At 36.2% G+C, this 17,319-nt stretch overlaps 1 protein-coding gene across 1 annotated transcript in view; it reads right to left on the bottom strand.

Moving 5' to 3' along the window:
* The window catches only part of CNTN3 (contactin 3), a 115,621-nt gene that overhangs the window by 34,951 nt on the left and 63,351 nt on the right, over positions 1 to 17,319 (bottom strand). The window contains exons 4-6 of the mRNA XM_075052631.1: positions 7,633 to 7,836; positions 7,215 to 7,317; positions 6,025 to 6,209 (exon numbers count right to left, since the gene is read on the bottom strand). Of these exons, the coding sequence (XP_074908732.1) occupies positions 6,025 to 6,209; positions 7,215 to 7,317; positions 7,633 to 7,836 (492 nt within the window). The remainder of the gene's footprint in view (positions 1 to 6,024; positions 6,210 to 7,214; positions 7,318 to 7,632; positions 7,837 to 17,319) is intronic.

The raw sequence follows: 17,319 nt of genomic DNA, 5'->3' as shown, positions 1-17,319 counted from the left end.
GCAACAAGCAACAGTACTTGAATTATTGATGGATCCATACATGTGCAATATTTCACATCTGCTGCATATCTCCACTTGAAAGTAGATTAAATATAGTCTATTTTCGAGTTCAAGATCTTGGATTCAATTCCATTAATAAGAAAAACATTGTCTACACTACAGATCTTCATTTTAAGATTCTTCATGTCAGACAGTCTCCACAGGAGGGTTTCCCAAGTCTCCACGGTAGATATGATAAACTATGTCTTTTTGGAAAGCATGGGAGCAAGACAACCACTCAAATCAGAAATGAACAGAACAGAGCTTCCTAAGCCACAATCTGAGAAATTTATGGTGCTTGTTCATTCGCAAAAGTGTTGATGTAGACTTTAGTGATTTCCTTGAAGAAGGCTCTTTTTCTCTTCAAATTACTCATGAAGGAATTCAGCGGAAAGAAAAATACACCTTTCAATCTGCCACATCTCAAAGTCTTTAAAAAAGGCTGTAAAAGTATTACAAACTCTTTGAAAAAGAACAATTCAACTGACCGGTTCAAAACTGAAAAGGCAGCTAAACAGGGGCAATTCCAGCTGGGAATATTCCACTGCATACTCTGAATCTTGGCCAAGGTAAAGATGGTCCACATTGCAGCAGCTGAGAAAAGTGCACACAGGAGGTCACGTAACAGTAGATTTACATATCCTCTCAAAAGATAAGCATGACTTTCCAAGCCCAACACTACCTTTTTTATTCAGCTCTGCCTGACTACCTAAATGATTCTGTATATATGGCTTTATTCCTCTTGAGGTTTAGTCAATGCCAGACAAATGATACCTGTTTAGAACACCTGGTTCCACCGCCACATCTGTGCTCTTGAAGGAAGACTAATGACTTGGTAACAAAGCCTCATTCTCTCATGGAGCTACTGCATTGGCTCGGTGCGTAACTTGGATCTTCCTGAGGAGACACCACTCCTTCCTCCTTAAACAAGGAATAGGCAAATAAGCAACATACTTTCACTGAGATGAAAAAAACCCCATGTCCTCCTGTAAGTTGAGAGGTTGGAAGTTAATTGGAATGGAGTTTGTAGTGCAGGGTTTGAGACTGTGACAGGAATCCGTATTGTGTGGTAATATTAAGAATTCTTAGGAACTTGCTGTGCAATCTTCATGAAAGATTCATATAAAATTCCCTTAGGACAAAATACTTGTAGGTAACTGATTTTCTAAAGAAGGTTAGCCATCAGCCTCATGGTCAGTCACTTGGAAAAGCACCAGACTGTTTTGCTTCAGTTGTTTTTGCTTAAAATATTCCTTGCAAGACTCATGGTCCCACAGGCAAGAAGTGATGCAAGTGTGTAATTTCATAAAATTTATCTCAGTGAGAAGACTTGGTCTTTTTGGTGGCTACGATCACCCTTTTCTTCCAGCTAATTAGTCCAGGCAGGTCTTCCTGAAGAAAACAACTGTTGCTTCATTACACTCTAGGGCATCCCTGTAGGCCATAAGGAAAGTGATAACCGTTTTTTTTTAGATTTTTAAGGAACTTTTTGCGATGACTGTTCTGAGTTTTGATGCAAATGAAGACCAACTGGAATGAGTGACTCCAATGAAGCTCTTGGAAGCAATGGCTGAAGAAGTTAACACTTTTCAGAAGCTGTGCCGAGATCTCATTTGCAAATAATTTGTGGGATACCATGCACAATGTATGTCAATACGAATTTCTATATATTATTTCCTTCAGAATAGGAGACTCTAATAAAAATCTCCTTCTAATTCTGTAAGCCATGGGAACAGCATGAAGGAAAGGCAGAACTTCAGGCCCATGACTTTTGTCTAGACACTGTGCTTTCCCAGAAAGTAAAGGTCTGCCGTACCTCTGCTTAGAGGCAGAAGACTATGGGAAGCTCTTCCACGACAGTCTCTAATTAGGGCTTGCACACAAGATGCGATCTGCTTATACACATATCTTTACTTTGAAATTTACAGTCTGAAAGCTGGGCTGGAAACCTCCTTTGAAAATACCTTTGGATAGCTCAGCAGTTGGACACTAAATCAGAGTCAAAACGAACTTTCCATAGTTCAAGAGAAAGCAGCTGTGAAGCGTACTGGGAAGAAAAACAACCAGATAATGTAAACTTCATTCTTCTAGGTAGTGTATCTGAAAGTCAGGCTATGACACTCATACTGATGCCTACCGCAGCAATGAACCTTATTATCTCAAAACTCCAAGTGACTTTACACATGAATAACTCTTTTTCTGATAAAACAACTGGGCCCAGAGAAGCATCTAAGGCATCCCTGAATATGTCCATTATTTGACTTCCATGCAAAACTAAAAATGCTCTCAAGCAACAGGTAATTGCTACATCATTGGGGAAAGTTTTAGTATATAAAAAAGATGAACAACTTGTCTCTGTAGCAAGGCAATTAAATTATTAGACAGCATCAACAATTAAACTCCAGGTTGGTCAAACTCAACAACTGCTTGACGGTATTTAGTCATTTATAGGTTCGTAGCTAATGTTTTGAAGACACCTCCGTGAACAAGATAGAATCAGGCTATCAGACTAAAAGCTTTAAACAGTGAGGCTCTTCCACATACATGAATACTGTAGCTTGAGTATCATTTTGGTAGTACGTTATTACCAAAGTAATTAACAAAATAGAGAAGTATTTTTTGATATGCTGACAGATTACGTAGAGTCTATGTATTACTGGGGGTTTGCCTTTGCTACTACAGACCACCACTGCAGAGCAAAAGGAGAACAGCAGCAGAGTTTTTTCTCCCTGTTAAACATTTTACCTTGGTACTATCAAGCATGAGTTCCATTAAATCGGCATATGCTAATTAAGAATGCATTTTCTTCAATTATACTTTAAATTAATTGATTTACATATCTCTACCATGTTACATGTTTAATTGCATCTTAAAATAAAAAAATGTAATTGTTTCATCTCTTCCAATTTATCCATGCCGTGGAACGTCTTCGTGGATTCTTTCTTCTTCTATTATCACTTTATGGAAAGGGCTAATAATGATGACAAACAAATATGCTAATAAAGTGGAAGCAAATTATTTATATATCCAGGTTTTATATTAAATCAAACTTAGATAATCTCGTCCTATTTTTAGCACATTCTGAACTCCCCTGAGGAGAAAACTGGCATTAAACAAATGTTGGAACTGTACAAAGGACAAAAAACTGAACATTTGGTGTTGGGCTTTTCTTCAGAAAATCCTTCTTGAGAAAAAAGGAAGATTAATAGTCTGTTAGTAATGTTATGAAAGAACCCAAAATATCTGTTTTAGAGTATCTATTTTAATTATTGACTTCAACTATGGGTTGAGACTTATATTGAAAACCCACAATGAAATTAAACAGAGTGATTCTATTTTTAATAAAGAGAGTTAAAGATGTGCACAGAATTTCTATACCAAATTTATAAGCATTCTTGAGAAAATGACTATGGATACAATTACAGTTGAGCCTATGTTCAAGTGCTTTGTGGTTTCAAGACTAATTCATTATTGGAAGACGAGGCAGGATACACAGAAAACATAACTGATCTTTTTTTGTAATCAAACCATTTACACACTGAAAAACCCAATTTTCAGAATTCAAATTTTACAGTTTCAGCTCAGGAGAATAAGAGTGTTTCATTTCATAGCAGAGCAATGAAATGTTTCAAGCTTTTGTTTAGGTCTATCTTTATGTTTCATTTACAAAGAACCTTTAAAATCTGCAAAGAAAGGAAAACCTTCTATTTTCCAGTCAATTCTTGTTATACTCTTTCTTGTGTAAGCCAGAAACGTGCTTCATTCTTTTGAGAAGAGAAAAATAAATGTTTTAACTTTTAAAATAAAAAGGATCCTGTCCATTTGTAACGCATATATTTTTCTATATATGATTAGCAGACACATCTTACACTTCTACCAATAAAATATTTTAACAGCAGCCAACATCCACTAACATTACCACACAGATCTGAGTCATCTTTGCCAGAGTTGGTACTTTCTGGCAGATAGATTTCTTTTATTCTAAGTCTTCAGTGTAGTGCATTAATTTCCCCCAAATCCTCACCTGCTTTTAGAACAACTTCCTTAAATATCCATCTTTTATTGGAAGAATATTAGAACAATGTTAGATTTCTTTACCAGAGAGATTTCTGAGCTTTGATATCAGACGCAGTGGCAAGCCACAGGAAGATATTATCTTTGGTTATAGAATGTTATTGATCCACAAACAGAATGAAAACCCTTCAAATTATCAAAAAGTGTTAAAATGATCCTATCCTGAACACAGATTTGTTGGCATTCTATTTGCAACAGTAAAGCAAGTAACAAAACAAGAAAGATTTAAGTAATCTACTTAATTCTGCAGAATGGGTTTCATTAGGCAGAACAAATGAAATGAAACAGTTGGAGTGCCATTAATGCCGCTACAGGTCTCATTATTCTTTTTAGTCTGAACATCCATATTAGGGATGAATCTAATATGGCCAGACATTTATACTGGAGTATGAACTCTATTTGAAGGTTCAAATCCCTTTCTGGATTTGTAATGAAAATGTTCACGCTGATTTACTTGTTGCAAAACTGCAACTCACTTGCTTTTATTGATTAGCAACATCCTTTGTTTCAGCTCTGTGTCCTTTAATGAGCAAAACAAAACCTGGGAAGCAGGTCAAATATCTCAAGATTGCCCACTATTGTAATTACATTACAAGAACTAATGGACAAATCTACTCGATTTTGGATGTAGTCTACATTGACGTGTCTTATAACTGCCCTGATTTAAAACTGGAGTAGGACTACTGAGCCAAACTGATACACAAACCACAACTTGTTTGAAACTTTCAAGTAGCAAAAAAAAGTCACTTCATAAAATCGGATGCATAGTGCCAAGTTTGGAATGACAGATGACACTGGCAGATGAAGCATCTTAGATCTTTTGCCCTATGTTATTCATAGGATTTCTCAAAAAGTCCTAATTACAACTAGTATATGGAAAACTCAGGTTGCTCAAACTCCCCTATCCAACCTGATCTTGAACATTTCCAATGATGGTGTAATGATTCATTGTAACTATTAATTTGGAAGTTGAGAGGGGGAAAAGTCTCTTTTCCTTCCTCCTTATAAAACCCGTTATGCCTTAAAATTAAAATCTCCATTGACTAAAATCTACATTGCAGCACTCTATGTGTTCCAGTAATCAGCAGCTTCCCATACAGAAGCAGTAAACAGAAAGAACATTTGCTTGAAGTTGCACAGTAGCTATGCTCTATGCTTTTTCATACAACTTAAAAAAAAAAAAAAAATCTTTGCTCAAATATTCCTACATGAGGAAAAGCATTCCAAAGCACAGTCTGAAACACTCTTTAAATTGCCATTTACCTAAAGAAAATTACATTTGCTGAGATCTGGCTTTAACAAAAATTGTCAATTACCACGTTGTTGCAAATCACACTAGCTTTAAAACACCACCAGTGTGCTTTGCTGATACTCATTTCACTCTATACCCTTAAATGCACAAGAGACTCTGTCTGTTTCCAGCTATTAAATTTCATATTATTTCATTTCCTATGCTGGATTATATTCTCTCATTTTAAAATAAAATTGGCCATTTTGAAAGCAAAGGATTGACAATATCCATCAGTAATCTCTTCCTAAAGCAAGATAAAATTTGTATTTCCTGTAAATGTGAGGCCTAAATGAACCCCAAAATAAATCCAATTGACTGAAAATCTAAGGTTTCACCAATGGAACAATAAGAATTGTTTAAAAAAAAGTATTTCCGTCACAGAAAAATAAGCACAAGCACCTTCTACACTACTCTTAGCAACCCTTTTGAGCCTGGACATTTATTACAAGTGTTACACAAAAACCTGGTGCACAAGTTCTCATCCTCTGTGAATAGCCACAGATTTTTAAGCACAAACGCTTGATGGTATTGCAGGAGCTATAAACCCCAAAGTACCCAAGAGTGGTTTATATTTCACGTAGAAAGAAGGGTAGGAGAAAAGAAGGAAGAAAGTTTCCTACCATAGTAAGTGAGACGTCCTCTTGCAATGTTTTTTCCTCTGGAGTTTTCAGTAATACATTCATATAGTCCTGCATCCTCCTGCTGGAAATTAGGTATTTCAATCATGCCGTTGGATTTCCGCAGCTTTATTTTACTTGGAAACGGCAGACCGTCAGTTCTTCTCCAGTTAATCTGAGGCACAGGGCTAAAAAGAAAATAATGGGATATTAAACAGCTTTGGCTAAAGTATTTGACTGTCAAAACTAGAAACTTTAAATAATATACAGTAAAACTCAGAGGTGAGTAAAAGCTTGTGTTAAAAGTGGTATCCGTACTGTAGATGACAGATGGTCAGACACTATGACAACTGATTCGCATGTACTGTTCTGTTTCATGCACTGTAACTTGTGGTACCAAGTTTTTCATGAATGTCTGTGTGCATGTCCAACGATTGTAAAATGTTTTATAAATCAGCACTGGCTTCCCCTGAAGACAGGTGAGATCTACCAATGATTTCCATGGAAGGAGAATCAAGGCAAGTATTTTGAAAATCCCATCCTACAACAGCCATTTGTTCTCTGATTTTAAAACTTTCACTCACCTAGCTGGGGAACCAAAGCAATAGCATGTGATTAAGTTATCAATCTGGCACTTAAAATTATGAACACCTGACAAAGCTGTCTGCAAATAAACCGCAAAGTGGTAAGTAAATACATTTACAGAAACATAAATGCATTCTCAGATCATTTGTGAAAGAGAAAAGATATCAATTGTGTGTGAAATATCATTCAGAAGAGAAATGCATTTTAATCTTTATTTCAGCTATAAAGAAAGAACAATATTATGAAAGCATCAAGTACATTTAACAGTAAGATTCACACAAAATTCTCACAGACGTCAACAACATTTTCTTCTACACAGAGAAAGCAGAACTAGGTCAAAGGATATATGCAAAACTGCACTGATCTTATTCAAGATAATTTGAAATGAAATGTAAATTCCTGTATTGCCAACATATATGTTTTAATTCTGAACAAAATAAAAAATTACTCCAAGACTCTTTGCCCTCTTATTCCAAGGCAGTAGTTGTGATGATCAAAAAGGGGTCTTTAAAAAACACCACCAAAACAACTGCCAGAACTCCACCTCTCTTGTGCAGATGAACCCTAACGTGCGTCAACTTTCAGTATTGGTGAAGTCAAAAACTTACTTTCCCAGTGCAAAGCATTCTAGCTTCACAGTTGAGCCTTTAGCTGCAGGAAGTGTCTCAGGAAACTGAACTTCTATTTTGGGTTCATATTCTCCCATCACACCTGTATGAGACGATTGAAAAAAGGTAATTTTTAATTTTTAAAGCCTTTTTTCTCTCTTTAGCATTACATCACATTAAAATCAAAATCAAGTTTATTTCTCACACGCTCCATTTATAAAGAGAAGCATAGCGACCTACCAGTGAAATCACCGTCAGACTTAGGAGAGGAAGAGGAACATGTAATGCAAAATACTTTATCTTCTTATAAAGCAATCAATATTCTGAGAATGCATGAAAGGTTACATTGTATGAGACAAAAAACATTCACTGATGACTAGACGCGTTATTTATTCATGGTGTAGAAGGGTAGTCATACCGTCCGTCCGCAGTACTAGAGGAGTTGGCGACCCAAGAACTTGGCTGTTGGTCACAGTGCTGGTTACAACACAGGTGTAATTTCCTACATCTGACGGCTCGACTTTGGCTATGTAGAGGTGACCGGTCTCTTGAGACACAAATCGCCGACTGTCCTCTTGTACAAATGACGGATATTCATTGAAGATCCAAGCAAATGATAATTCTAGTTGGTAATAAAAAAAGAAGTAAAGATGTTTGGCAGTGTTTTTCACATTTTTTTCTTTGAAAATAAGTTTATTTTATTACTGTATTTTGTAACGCATTATATACAATACTGTATTATGTAACAGACAGGACCAGAGTGCCAATGACTGAGAAAAACTAAATTTTAAAAAGTACCAGAAACTAACAAACCCATTTTTTTACTAAGGCCATATCTCCTCCAGCAGAAGAAAAATGTGAAAAGAATTCAAAGTGGTTTACACAAGAATAATTTTTATCTACTTTTTTTTTTCCCCCCAAGACTTCGTATGCATGGAAATAGGAGCAGACAGCAAAAATGAGACCAAACATTGCTAAAACATAAACATTATTCATTCAGTAGATACTTAACTCAGCTAGATACTTAGCAGATAGAAAGAGCACAGGAGCATGCAAGTGAAAGGAATGTCAAAAGAAGCATAAATTCGCAGTAGGGCTCACCACGCGGCAAAACTACTTTTTTCATACAAAAATCTGTAAAAACTCCACTAAAAACAAAAATCTCTGTATGATATGGCAAAGTAGCTCTCACAACCATTCATTATGGTCATTTGAAAGGAAAACCACACTTCAAGAGATAAACTATAAGATTTGGCAAAAACTGCATTAGAATTCGTTTTTTTCTGAACACCACTCTGAGCTCTGCATGTCCAATTTTAATTGGCAAAAGCCCCTTCCTGTGCGAGGACATGTGCTTGTCTCATTTATATCCCAGAGAATCAAAGGAAATTAATTTTTAATGGTTTTCCAGGCAAGAAATAATTTTTCACCCAAGTGCCGCTCAGCTGAAAGTTTATAAAAAGATTACAGCTTCTGCAAGTGCTAATTAGAGGCGATTATAGGTTGATTGACCTTCCTTCATGTAAAATATCTTGTAGCATTCGCACTGCCCCTACAAAATGGAGATCATCCTTTTTTGCACAGGTTTAATTTGAAAGTGCATAAATTTGGATGCAGTCACGAAGTGGAGGACAGGCATTTTCACAACCCTTACAGCTGAGTATGAATATGCACCCAGGAAAGCGCTAAGCCAACAGGACAATTAAGCGTAAGGTAAGATTGTGCAGATGAAAAAACATTTCAATAAATGAAATTATTAAAATATTTAGGGACTGGCTAATGCAAAATGGGCATCAAATGAAATGGCTTATCATAATTGTGTTTATAAACTCCTTCCATTAACATAATTTTGCAGGAGCAGTGTGTATGAACAATTAACAGTCTCAGTACTTTTCTCAAGAGTTATACTTTTGTCATATTTGGAAATACTTGTTGTTCAAAACAGTCATCTACCCTTCTGGACTTGCAGAGTGTCTCCTCAGGTGAAACAGTGGCTTTCACTGAAAGTTCCTTCCTACGTAACACAAGCAGTGTTATTAGTTTATTATAAGGAAGGCCAACGAGGATTTGCCAAGAAAAGATAGGGTCGTTAGTGCTGTGAGAAGTAAGACCCTATAATCTAGATTGACTTCAGTAAGACTTTTGAGAAGTGCCACAAGAGTCTCATACACAAGCCAAAGAATATTTATACAGTCAACAACAAAATATTCTGTACAGCTATCCTCCCATCTTACAATACAAATACCAAGATGTAGGGGACAATGGTTTACTGTTGAATTGAGAGGGCTTGTTGAGTAAGCACTGCACAGCAGGGTGGGTGCAGCTGTGTACCATCCTGCCTGTGATCTGGCACTATTCAATACCTACCAGCCACTTCAAATAGAAAAAATAAAATAAAAAATACTTTTTAAAAAGGAAAAAAAGAGTACACCCGAAGAGGTTGAAGGGGACTACTACCTCTTTGAGAGCAAAGATTTTATGGTCTTGCTAAATAGGAAAGACCAGAAAATAAAGCATAATTCCATTTCTACAGAGCAGCTGGATGAAGAGAGTGTTCACAAGGCTGAGGGAGAGGCTGTAGACCAAATTAGGTATCAATTCAGGAACTGTAAGGAAAAAAAAAATAATTTACATTTTCAGCTCTACATCAAACTCAGACATCCACAAGACACAAAAGTGTGGGAAGCCAGGCTTTATTGGTTCTGGTATTTATTGAGCTACTTGTTTTCCTTAGCTCAAAATTTTTTATTTTTTATTTTTTCAGAATAAAATAATAGGAAAAAAGACATTATTCAAAACATTCAAAGGGGATGGACATATCTGGATACACAGCAGGAAAATAAGCAGCTTGATTTCGTTCCTATTATATTGGGTTAAGTCAAGAGTAAACTCATTGAAATCAGTCATTATGATTATGAAAGCCACGCAAAGTGTATTCCAGTTTAATTGGATCCTTCAACAGCCTATGAATAAGTACTCCTGGAAACCTAATTTCCTATTCAACATATATTTTCATCGACTCTCTTAAAAAAAGGAGCAGGGTGTTTCTTTACCAGTGCCCCACAGCCAATATCTCATTTTATATTTATTGTACTTTACAAAATTGTATTCTTATTTTCCAAAAAAAAATTCATATTAAACAACTTGTTCTGTGATTTATTATGTTTACACCATTTGCCTGTTGCTGATCCTAGGGCACCTCAAGGGACATAAACTCACTCCCTTTCTGTCAATTACAAGTTTTCAGTTGATTTTCTGTTACAAATGGAAGTAATATGTCTCTCCTGGGCTTCCTCAGAGATCTAAGCCTTTGCTTTCCAATGCATTTTCTCCTTATTTGGCGACTATACATGGATAAGGTATTGGAAATTACAGTTATTACTCAATTTTTATTTGTTTACTACATCTTGGTTGGCTGCTTCTCTTTATTTTGCATTATTTGATTATTATTTACTGTGCAGTCTACAAGCCACAACACACTCAGCATGCTCATACTGTTCTAGGCACTTTGTGCACCTAAGTGTTCAATTAAAAATTGCTTATAAAACTGCCTGTCATTTTTAAACTTAAATTTGTACAAAATTCAACAATTAAATCAGCATAGCCTTTGAGGTCTACCATAGTCATTTCCTGTAACCTATGAGCCTCAAAAAAAAAAAAGTATCTTTCCTTGCCGTGTAAGAAAAAAATTAATGTTGCTAAAGGAACATAAGGGCGTAAGCCCTGCACATTTAGTGGTTTTTAACTGAGTTCAAAGTTAGGCCTTGAGCTGCTTTTGAAAAGATTCCTTTTAATTATATGACACATTTCCTCTAAGAGAGGCTGCAATACATCAGTGGGAGACCACTGAATAGAGCCAGGGCAATTTTATTTCTTGTAAACAGAATTTAAGAGACAACAGTAGTTGTGGAAATCCAAAACCATAAATGAATTCAGGAAGCCGGCAAAGCAAACATGGCAGGGCAGGGGGGAGGCATATAGACTTTTGACCGAAAGGAGAACGACAATTCATAAAGTTTATTTCACCCACTAAATGCACAAATTCTGTAGGTCATCTCTTGCTCCTTTTGTTCTGGACCATCGCTCCTCTACACCTGCTTAATATGTATCCACTATTAATTCCCCACAATTCACACTCAAGTGGGATTTCTAAAATAGCCGAAAGTAAATGATATGAACAGTATTGTTCTGAAATAGATTTAAACTTATGTTCAAAACTGATTGGATTTCAATTAGTGAAGCAGATGTTTACATAAATAATTCTTAAAAGAAATGAAAATATGTGATTTTGAGTGCATCAAGCTGACTGAACAGAAGTTAGAGGTTTTACATTTTGTTTTTTAAAGAAAAGAAGTTTCATGTCAATTATTGCTATCCAAATCTGTACTATTTCATGCAGTTCTCCAATTCAGATTTTAAAATATCCTGTAATAGAGATATAACAGGAAACTGAAATATCCTGGTATTTTTGGTCTTCAACTGGCACTCTGCCTAACCCACAGGATGGTATTTGGCTTTTAAAAGAAGCCTTTGCAAGAAAGTAATCAGACAAAATTTAGCAATGACAGAAACTGCAATTAAAGACATGGAAATTTGTTAACAACCAGCTATTTTGAATTATCTACCTTAGTGTTACGAGTAGAAGTAATGGAAAAGTAAGACTGATTTTGAGAGGATAATGACAGATTCCATAATTAAGGAAGAAACCAATTAGTTTGTCATTTGGCCCAGTTTCAGCTCAAACTGTGATGAAATGACACAAAGTGGAGAAAAGTCTCTTGCTTTGTGGATGAACATCACTCAGGAAGGAGTAAGCTCTCACAGCACATCAGGGACAGTATTGTGGGGCAGTCACACACAGAAATGTCCATTTGTCAACATGGCCGAGGACAGCTCTGTACGTCTGTCTGCACAGGAACCCCTAGGAAAGTGCAAACAAGTTATTTAAAAGTAGGAAATTAATCTGCATGAGGTAAAAGTGCATTAAATTCCCAGAGGATGCTCTTAACCTAGACGTAAGCTGTCCTTAGTTCACTGCAGCCTAATCTTTAGAGGATTACACTGCTATGAGTTTAGGTCACTGTACTTGTGGATGCGAGTGCCCGCAGGGATATAATGCATTTTATCTTACATATGCTACTTTCAAACTTCTCATTAACTACTTTTCTTTCCTTACTTGGGCAAACTCTAGCTACTTTATTCCACTTAGTTCACCACCTCAAGTAGTCTGTCCTTCCTTTGGCAAACCAGCACAACCAACTGCAAGGCTATGCTTGGAGCCTAGCCTTTAGCAAAGAAAAACAAATAAACAAACCAACCCAAAACAAAAAAACCAGGAGGTAATACTTTATCTCTGCCATAAAATGAATCACATTTTCTCATTTTTTGGCAAACATTGAAAGTTGTTTTACAAATAAAAATCTTATGCACTGTAGGCATAAGACAAGGTGTTTATGTACTCCAACATGGGATCCCCTAATTTATACCTAAACTGGGTTATTATAATCTCTTTAGGTGCCACTGTCAAAAGTGGTATCTTTTTGACAATGAAAAAACTCTTCAGAATTTTATTGGAATTAAATTGTACATAATTTTAGGGTTTTACAGTATATTCTTGAGCACATTAAATGCCCAGAAACTGAAAAACTGTCCTAAGTATATTCAGCTGGGAAAAAGAAAACCAAAACAAAACTCAGACTGTGTATTTCCCAGGCACATCCTGAATTGTTTGCATGCACGTAGTTATACCACTAATAATGCAGAAGTCTTTACCTGTTTATAAAAGCTGCAGTCACGCTTCAGAGTACAGTATATCTATAAACTGTAGGTTGGTGGTTTACTTTTTGTTGCTATCAGGAGTAAGGTGAGACAATGAGTATCCAGTTAAAATAGTTGTAACATTTTCCCAACTTGGGGAAAAAAGTTTGGAGCTGTTTATGAACACATCTGAAACTCCCCTTGAACTCTTTAGGGTAACTTTCTTCTTTTGGCTGAACACAGAAACGTGAATTGCATGGTGGGAATCTGAGTCCAGCTACAAAAAGCGAAGAACGTATCCTGAGAAACTAATTTTATTCCAGAATATAATGGAAACACCCTGATTTGAAACTAATGTATACCATTAATCTTTTTGGCATAAAAGGTGAATTATTTTGTAGATAAAATATAAAAGATCAATTTTCAGCATGCTGTGCAGGTAATTAGGCATGCAACTTCTGTGTATGGAATAACCCAAAACAACAAGAGCAGTGCCAGAGACCTATGTAATATCTTGCAATTTCAATCTACACATTTAATGAGAACATTGAAATGTTTTAGCTGAAATTGCAAGGTTCCTACTTCAGGCTAACACCTAATTTTCAATTTTAAATGGAATATGGTAAGAGTCCAGTCATTTTCTGATTTCAAAATGAACTAGCGTGATGTTAAAAAAGATGCAAATCGTTAAACGTAGTTGCAGCATGAATTGTATTTTTCTCTACTGCCCCCCACCTAAACCACAACCATAGAGTGGTCAAGTAGTCATCACACAAACTAGCTGGTTACCTTTGCACAGCTGCCACAGGTGACAAGCTCTGCTGATGTAAAATAGTCCACTAAGGTCTCTCTTTCTTTATACTCGACAATTTGTAGAGTTTTTCTAAGTCTTTCAAAGCAGTGTCAAAAGCAAAGCACGCCACTGTAATTAAAATGTAAACACTTCTAAGCTCATCCTTGGGAAACACAGATGTTCAAGACTGGCAGCATTACTTCTTTATTAATACCACCAAAAAGAAAAAACAAACCAACCCCAAACCCTCACAGTAAGCACATTTCCAAACAGCACATCCACTGGAAAAGCAGCTCAGCAATATGGCCCTGCCTGATGTCTGTCTTTTCTTCCCCCCTCCTCTTGTCACACGTGGGATTTGACCATTAGCTAGTGTTAAATTTCAAACTGAACATGACCTTGTAATATAAAAGTGCTCCTTAACTGGCAGGTTAAATGTTCCTTAGTGCTCCAAAGGAAATCCGGACGCTAATGGGAAAGTCTAACAAAATGCTTTTCTACATTTGGGCTCCAATGCTGAATAAAAACCCAATTTCACTTCCCCTGCAGCTGTGCAGGATGATGGATTAGTTTCTCTTTATCACATTTCTGAACTAATTGTTTCAGACTAGCTGTGTCATTCAAAGTGTACAAGGTCTGATCAAATTGTTCGTACTCTGGAAGTATGCAGAAAAGTAAGAAACTGCTTTAGGAAGCAATATTTAAATACATACCCATTAGCCATATCTATTTCAAATGACAAATTGTTCTCTTAATCACCTCCCTAGAACTTTACATTTAATTGCTCAGAGCATTTCTAACAACTCTGTTGTGCTTTTTCAATAGTTGAAAGTATTTTAAATTGCTTCCTGCCTATAATAATTTTGAGGATAAAAAGATGATAGTTTAGTTTATTGCTCAACTAAACCACATCTGATTTCTTCTGAATGTTAAATATTAGGGCGATAAACTAAGGGAAACTAATGGAAATACCCAAGAGTAAATTTTCAAAGGAACATACTAATGTTTACAGGTGGAAGTAGTAATTAGTGACAAATTTCATTCGGTAGTCTTGCACCCATTTAGGAGAAGGGACTTGGTAAAACCCTGTGAAAAAACCCAAAAATTACTTTTAGGACTCTTGTTAAGAGTGTAATGATCAGCTATGACTGTGTTCTGGGACTGCAGCCATCTCCCTCCTGCCTCTTCCTAATCAATTATCCTGTTTCCAAAGAACAACTCAAATATTTTAATAGAGAAGATAACAAAGAGCTAGAGGAGAAAAACCCCACGGTAACAATTTAGGGATAAAAATAATCTTGGTAGAGGGCCAAACCCAGTTATTTTCTCCAAACTTCTCCTCTTTTTCACCAAGGCATACCTGAGATACCCGGGACTAGCTAAGTGAACAGGCTCCAACTGAACTTTTTTCTTGCAATTGGTTCTTCCTAATCTACCTCTCCCTCTTTATTTCCATCCCCCCCATCTTCCAACAAATACCCCACCACCAAGAGACATACTTTCCCATTAGAAGACTCTTATCCCATATTGCTACCTCTTTCAGTTTATTCAGGTTCAGGAAAGAGGGCTAATGAGAGCAGGTATCAGCAATAAAGTGCACATCCCCTAGTTTTTCAAGGTTTTCTAGAGCATCCACGTACGTTTTGCCAATGAAACTTATGCAGTATTATTCCCACAGAAGTCTGCTCTACTCTTGCTCTCTCCCACAACAGCCCACATTATATATGCTACTGCTTATACGTACGCAACTCTTAATGAATATATAGTGGAAGCCAAATGTACTGCAGCCAGCAGGAGCTGATCCAATCTTACGCAAAACTCCTCCTTGGGCTATAAGTGAAGCTGTACCCTGCACTGTAGACTATAGGTTCTGACATGCTCTCTCCCACCCCACTAATGAAAAGAATAATCTAGCTTTAAAATACTGAGATTTAAAGATACTTTTTTGTTCTCTGATTTGTATACTTGGGAGTGCTGCCTAAAAAAAATAATTTTATATATATATGAATGATTGAAGGCTAGAGTCTTTCCTTAAAAATGAAATTATAAAAAGCTGCAATATTCCCATAGTCATTTTGCAGTGGGTATTCAAGATGTAGTGCAAAACTTACAAGAGGTAATATTACTAGATCATAGATGTTTTCAGGCTTTATGCTCTACTGATGACCTGGCTATGAAACTATTCTTCATGATCTAGATATATCTCAAACTAAGACTTAGAAAAGGAACAGAAGACCAAATATCTAAGAAATAAAACAGAAATACAAATATATTCATATGTTCAGTGTCATTGATGTGCATAATGGAACACGGATTTAACAAAACGTTCTGTAAGAATTTGGAGTGATACCCTGCTTGTCCAGTTTGTCCTTTCCCAAACTGGAATAATGAATCTTTTGCTAAAAGCTTGTTCAGCCAGTTGTACGCCTCCATGCTAGCTTAAAAACACGTACTAGAAAGTAGCTGCAGATGTTGCACAAATATATAAATAAGGATATACTAATTTTAGTCTGGTTTACTTCAGCCTGTAACACAGGTTTATCAAAAGAAAAAGTGCTTTAGAAAGACTACATTTGATTGAGTGCAGAACAGAGAGGGTACTCTGTAGCATTCGTTTGTTACTGGTGGTGAAAATAATGCTCTGACAGATAGAAATCATTGTAAAATCCAGCTGTGAACATGTATTATTGTCCCTCATATGGACAAATATAAGTGTCTCTCAGGTACCATTTGATTTCAAACCGTCAGCTGAAATTTGTGCAGATGATGATGATGACACCAGCAGGACTATTGCAAAATGTATTTTTAAATAAAAATACCATTTCTCTTTGGCAGATTGAGAACAGCTCGAGAACACTATGGAGCCATTTTTAAGGCAATTGCTTTTACAATATTCAACATACTATTCTCCTTAGAATGCATTTTTGTGTAAAAACATCATAATGTGCCTACTGCAAGTATGATTTATTGCTCATGCCCAGATGAGTGTCATCCAGAACCTGAAACAAAAGCAAAAAGTAAAGGTGCAAAACCAGGATGCTTTGCACCTACTGAAGACACACTGATGGGCAGTAGAAAAGAAACGGTATTCTCAAGTTCTATCAGTCTGGTTTTGCTTTGCTTTAAGGGTATGAAATGTTTCCAAAGCCAAATAAGTAAAACTAATTCAATTTACAGTTGCCCGAAAAATAGCATGCTGACATTCAAGAGTTGTGGAAAAGAAATAATCAAAGCATCAAAATATTTCTGGCATATGGAGATACCTTCCATGCCATGCTATTCATGAAGCACAGTCTTGCTGGAACTTGCAGGTCTCCAAATGGCAATACAAGAGATAAGAGCAAAAATTTGCCAGTCTAAATACTAATTTGCAACAGACATGACATTATTCACTGAATGATTTGTCATACCAAACAGTGAGCAATGAATTGGGATCTATTTTTCCATGATCTAGTATCATTTCATATCAGCATGTCACAACTTTAAAATAACATGCTGTAAGCTAAATTGATCCCTATCCTTCAAATACGGTCTCAATTATCAACTAAGTCTCCA

This window comes from Buteo buteo, chromosome 21 (genome assembly GCF_964188355.1).
Source record: "Buteo buteo chromosome 21, bButBut1.hap1.1, whole genome shotgun sequence".
Classification (NCBI taxonomy): Eukaryota; Metazoa; Chordata; class Aves; order Accipitriformes; family Accipitridae; genus Buteo; species Buteo buteo.
This window is presented reverse-complemented; position numbering and strand designations above follow the sequence as displayed.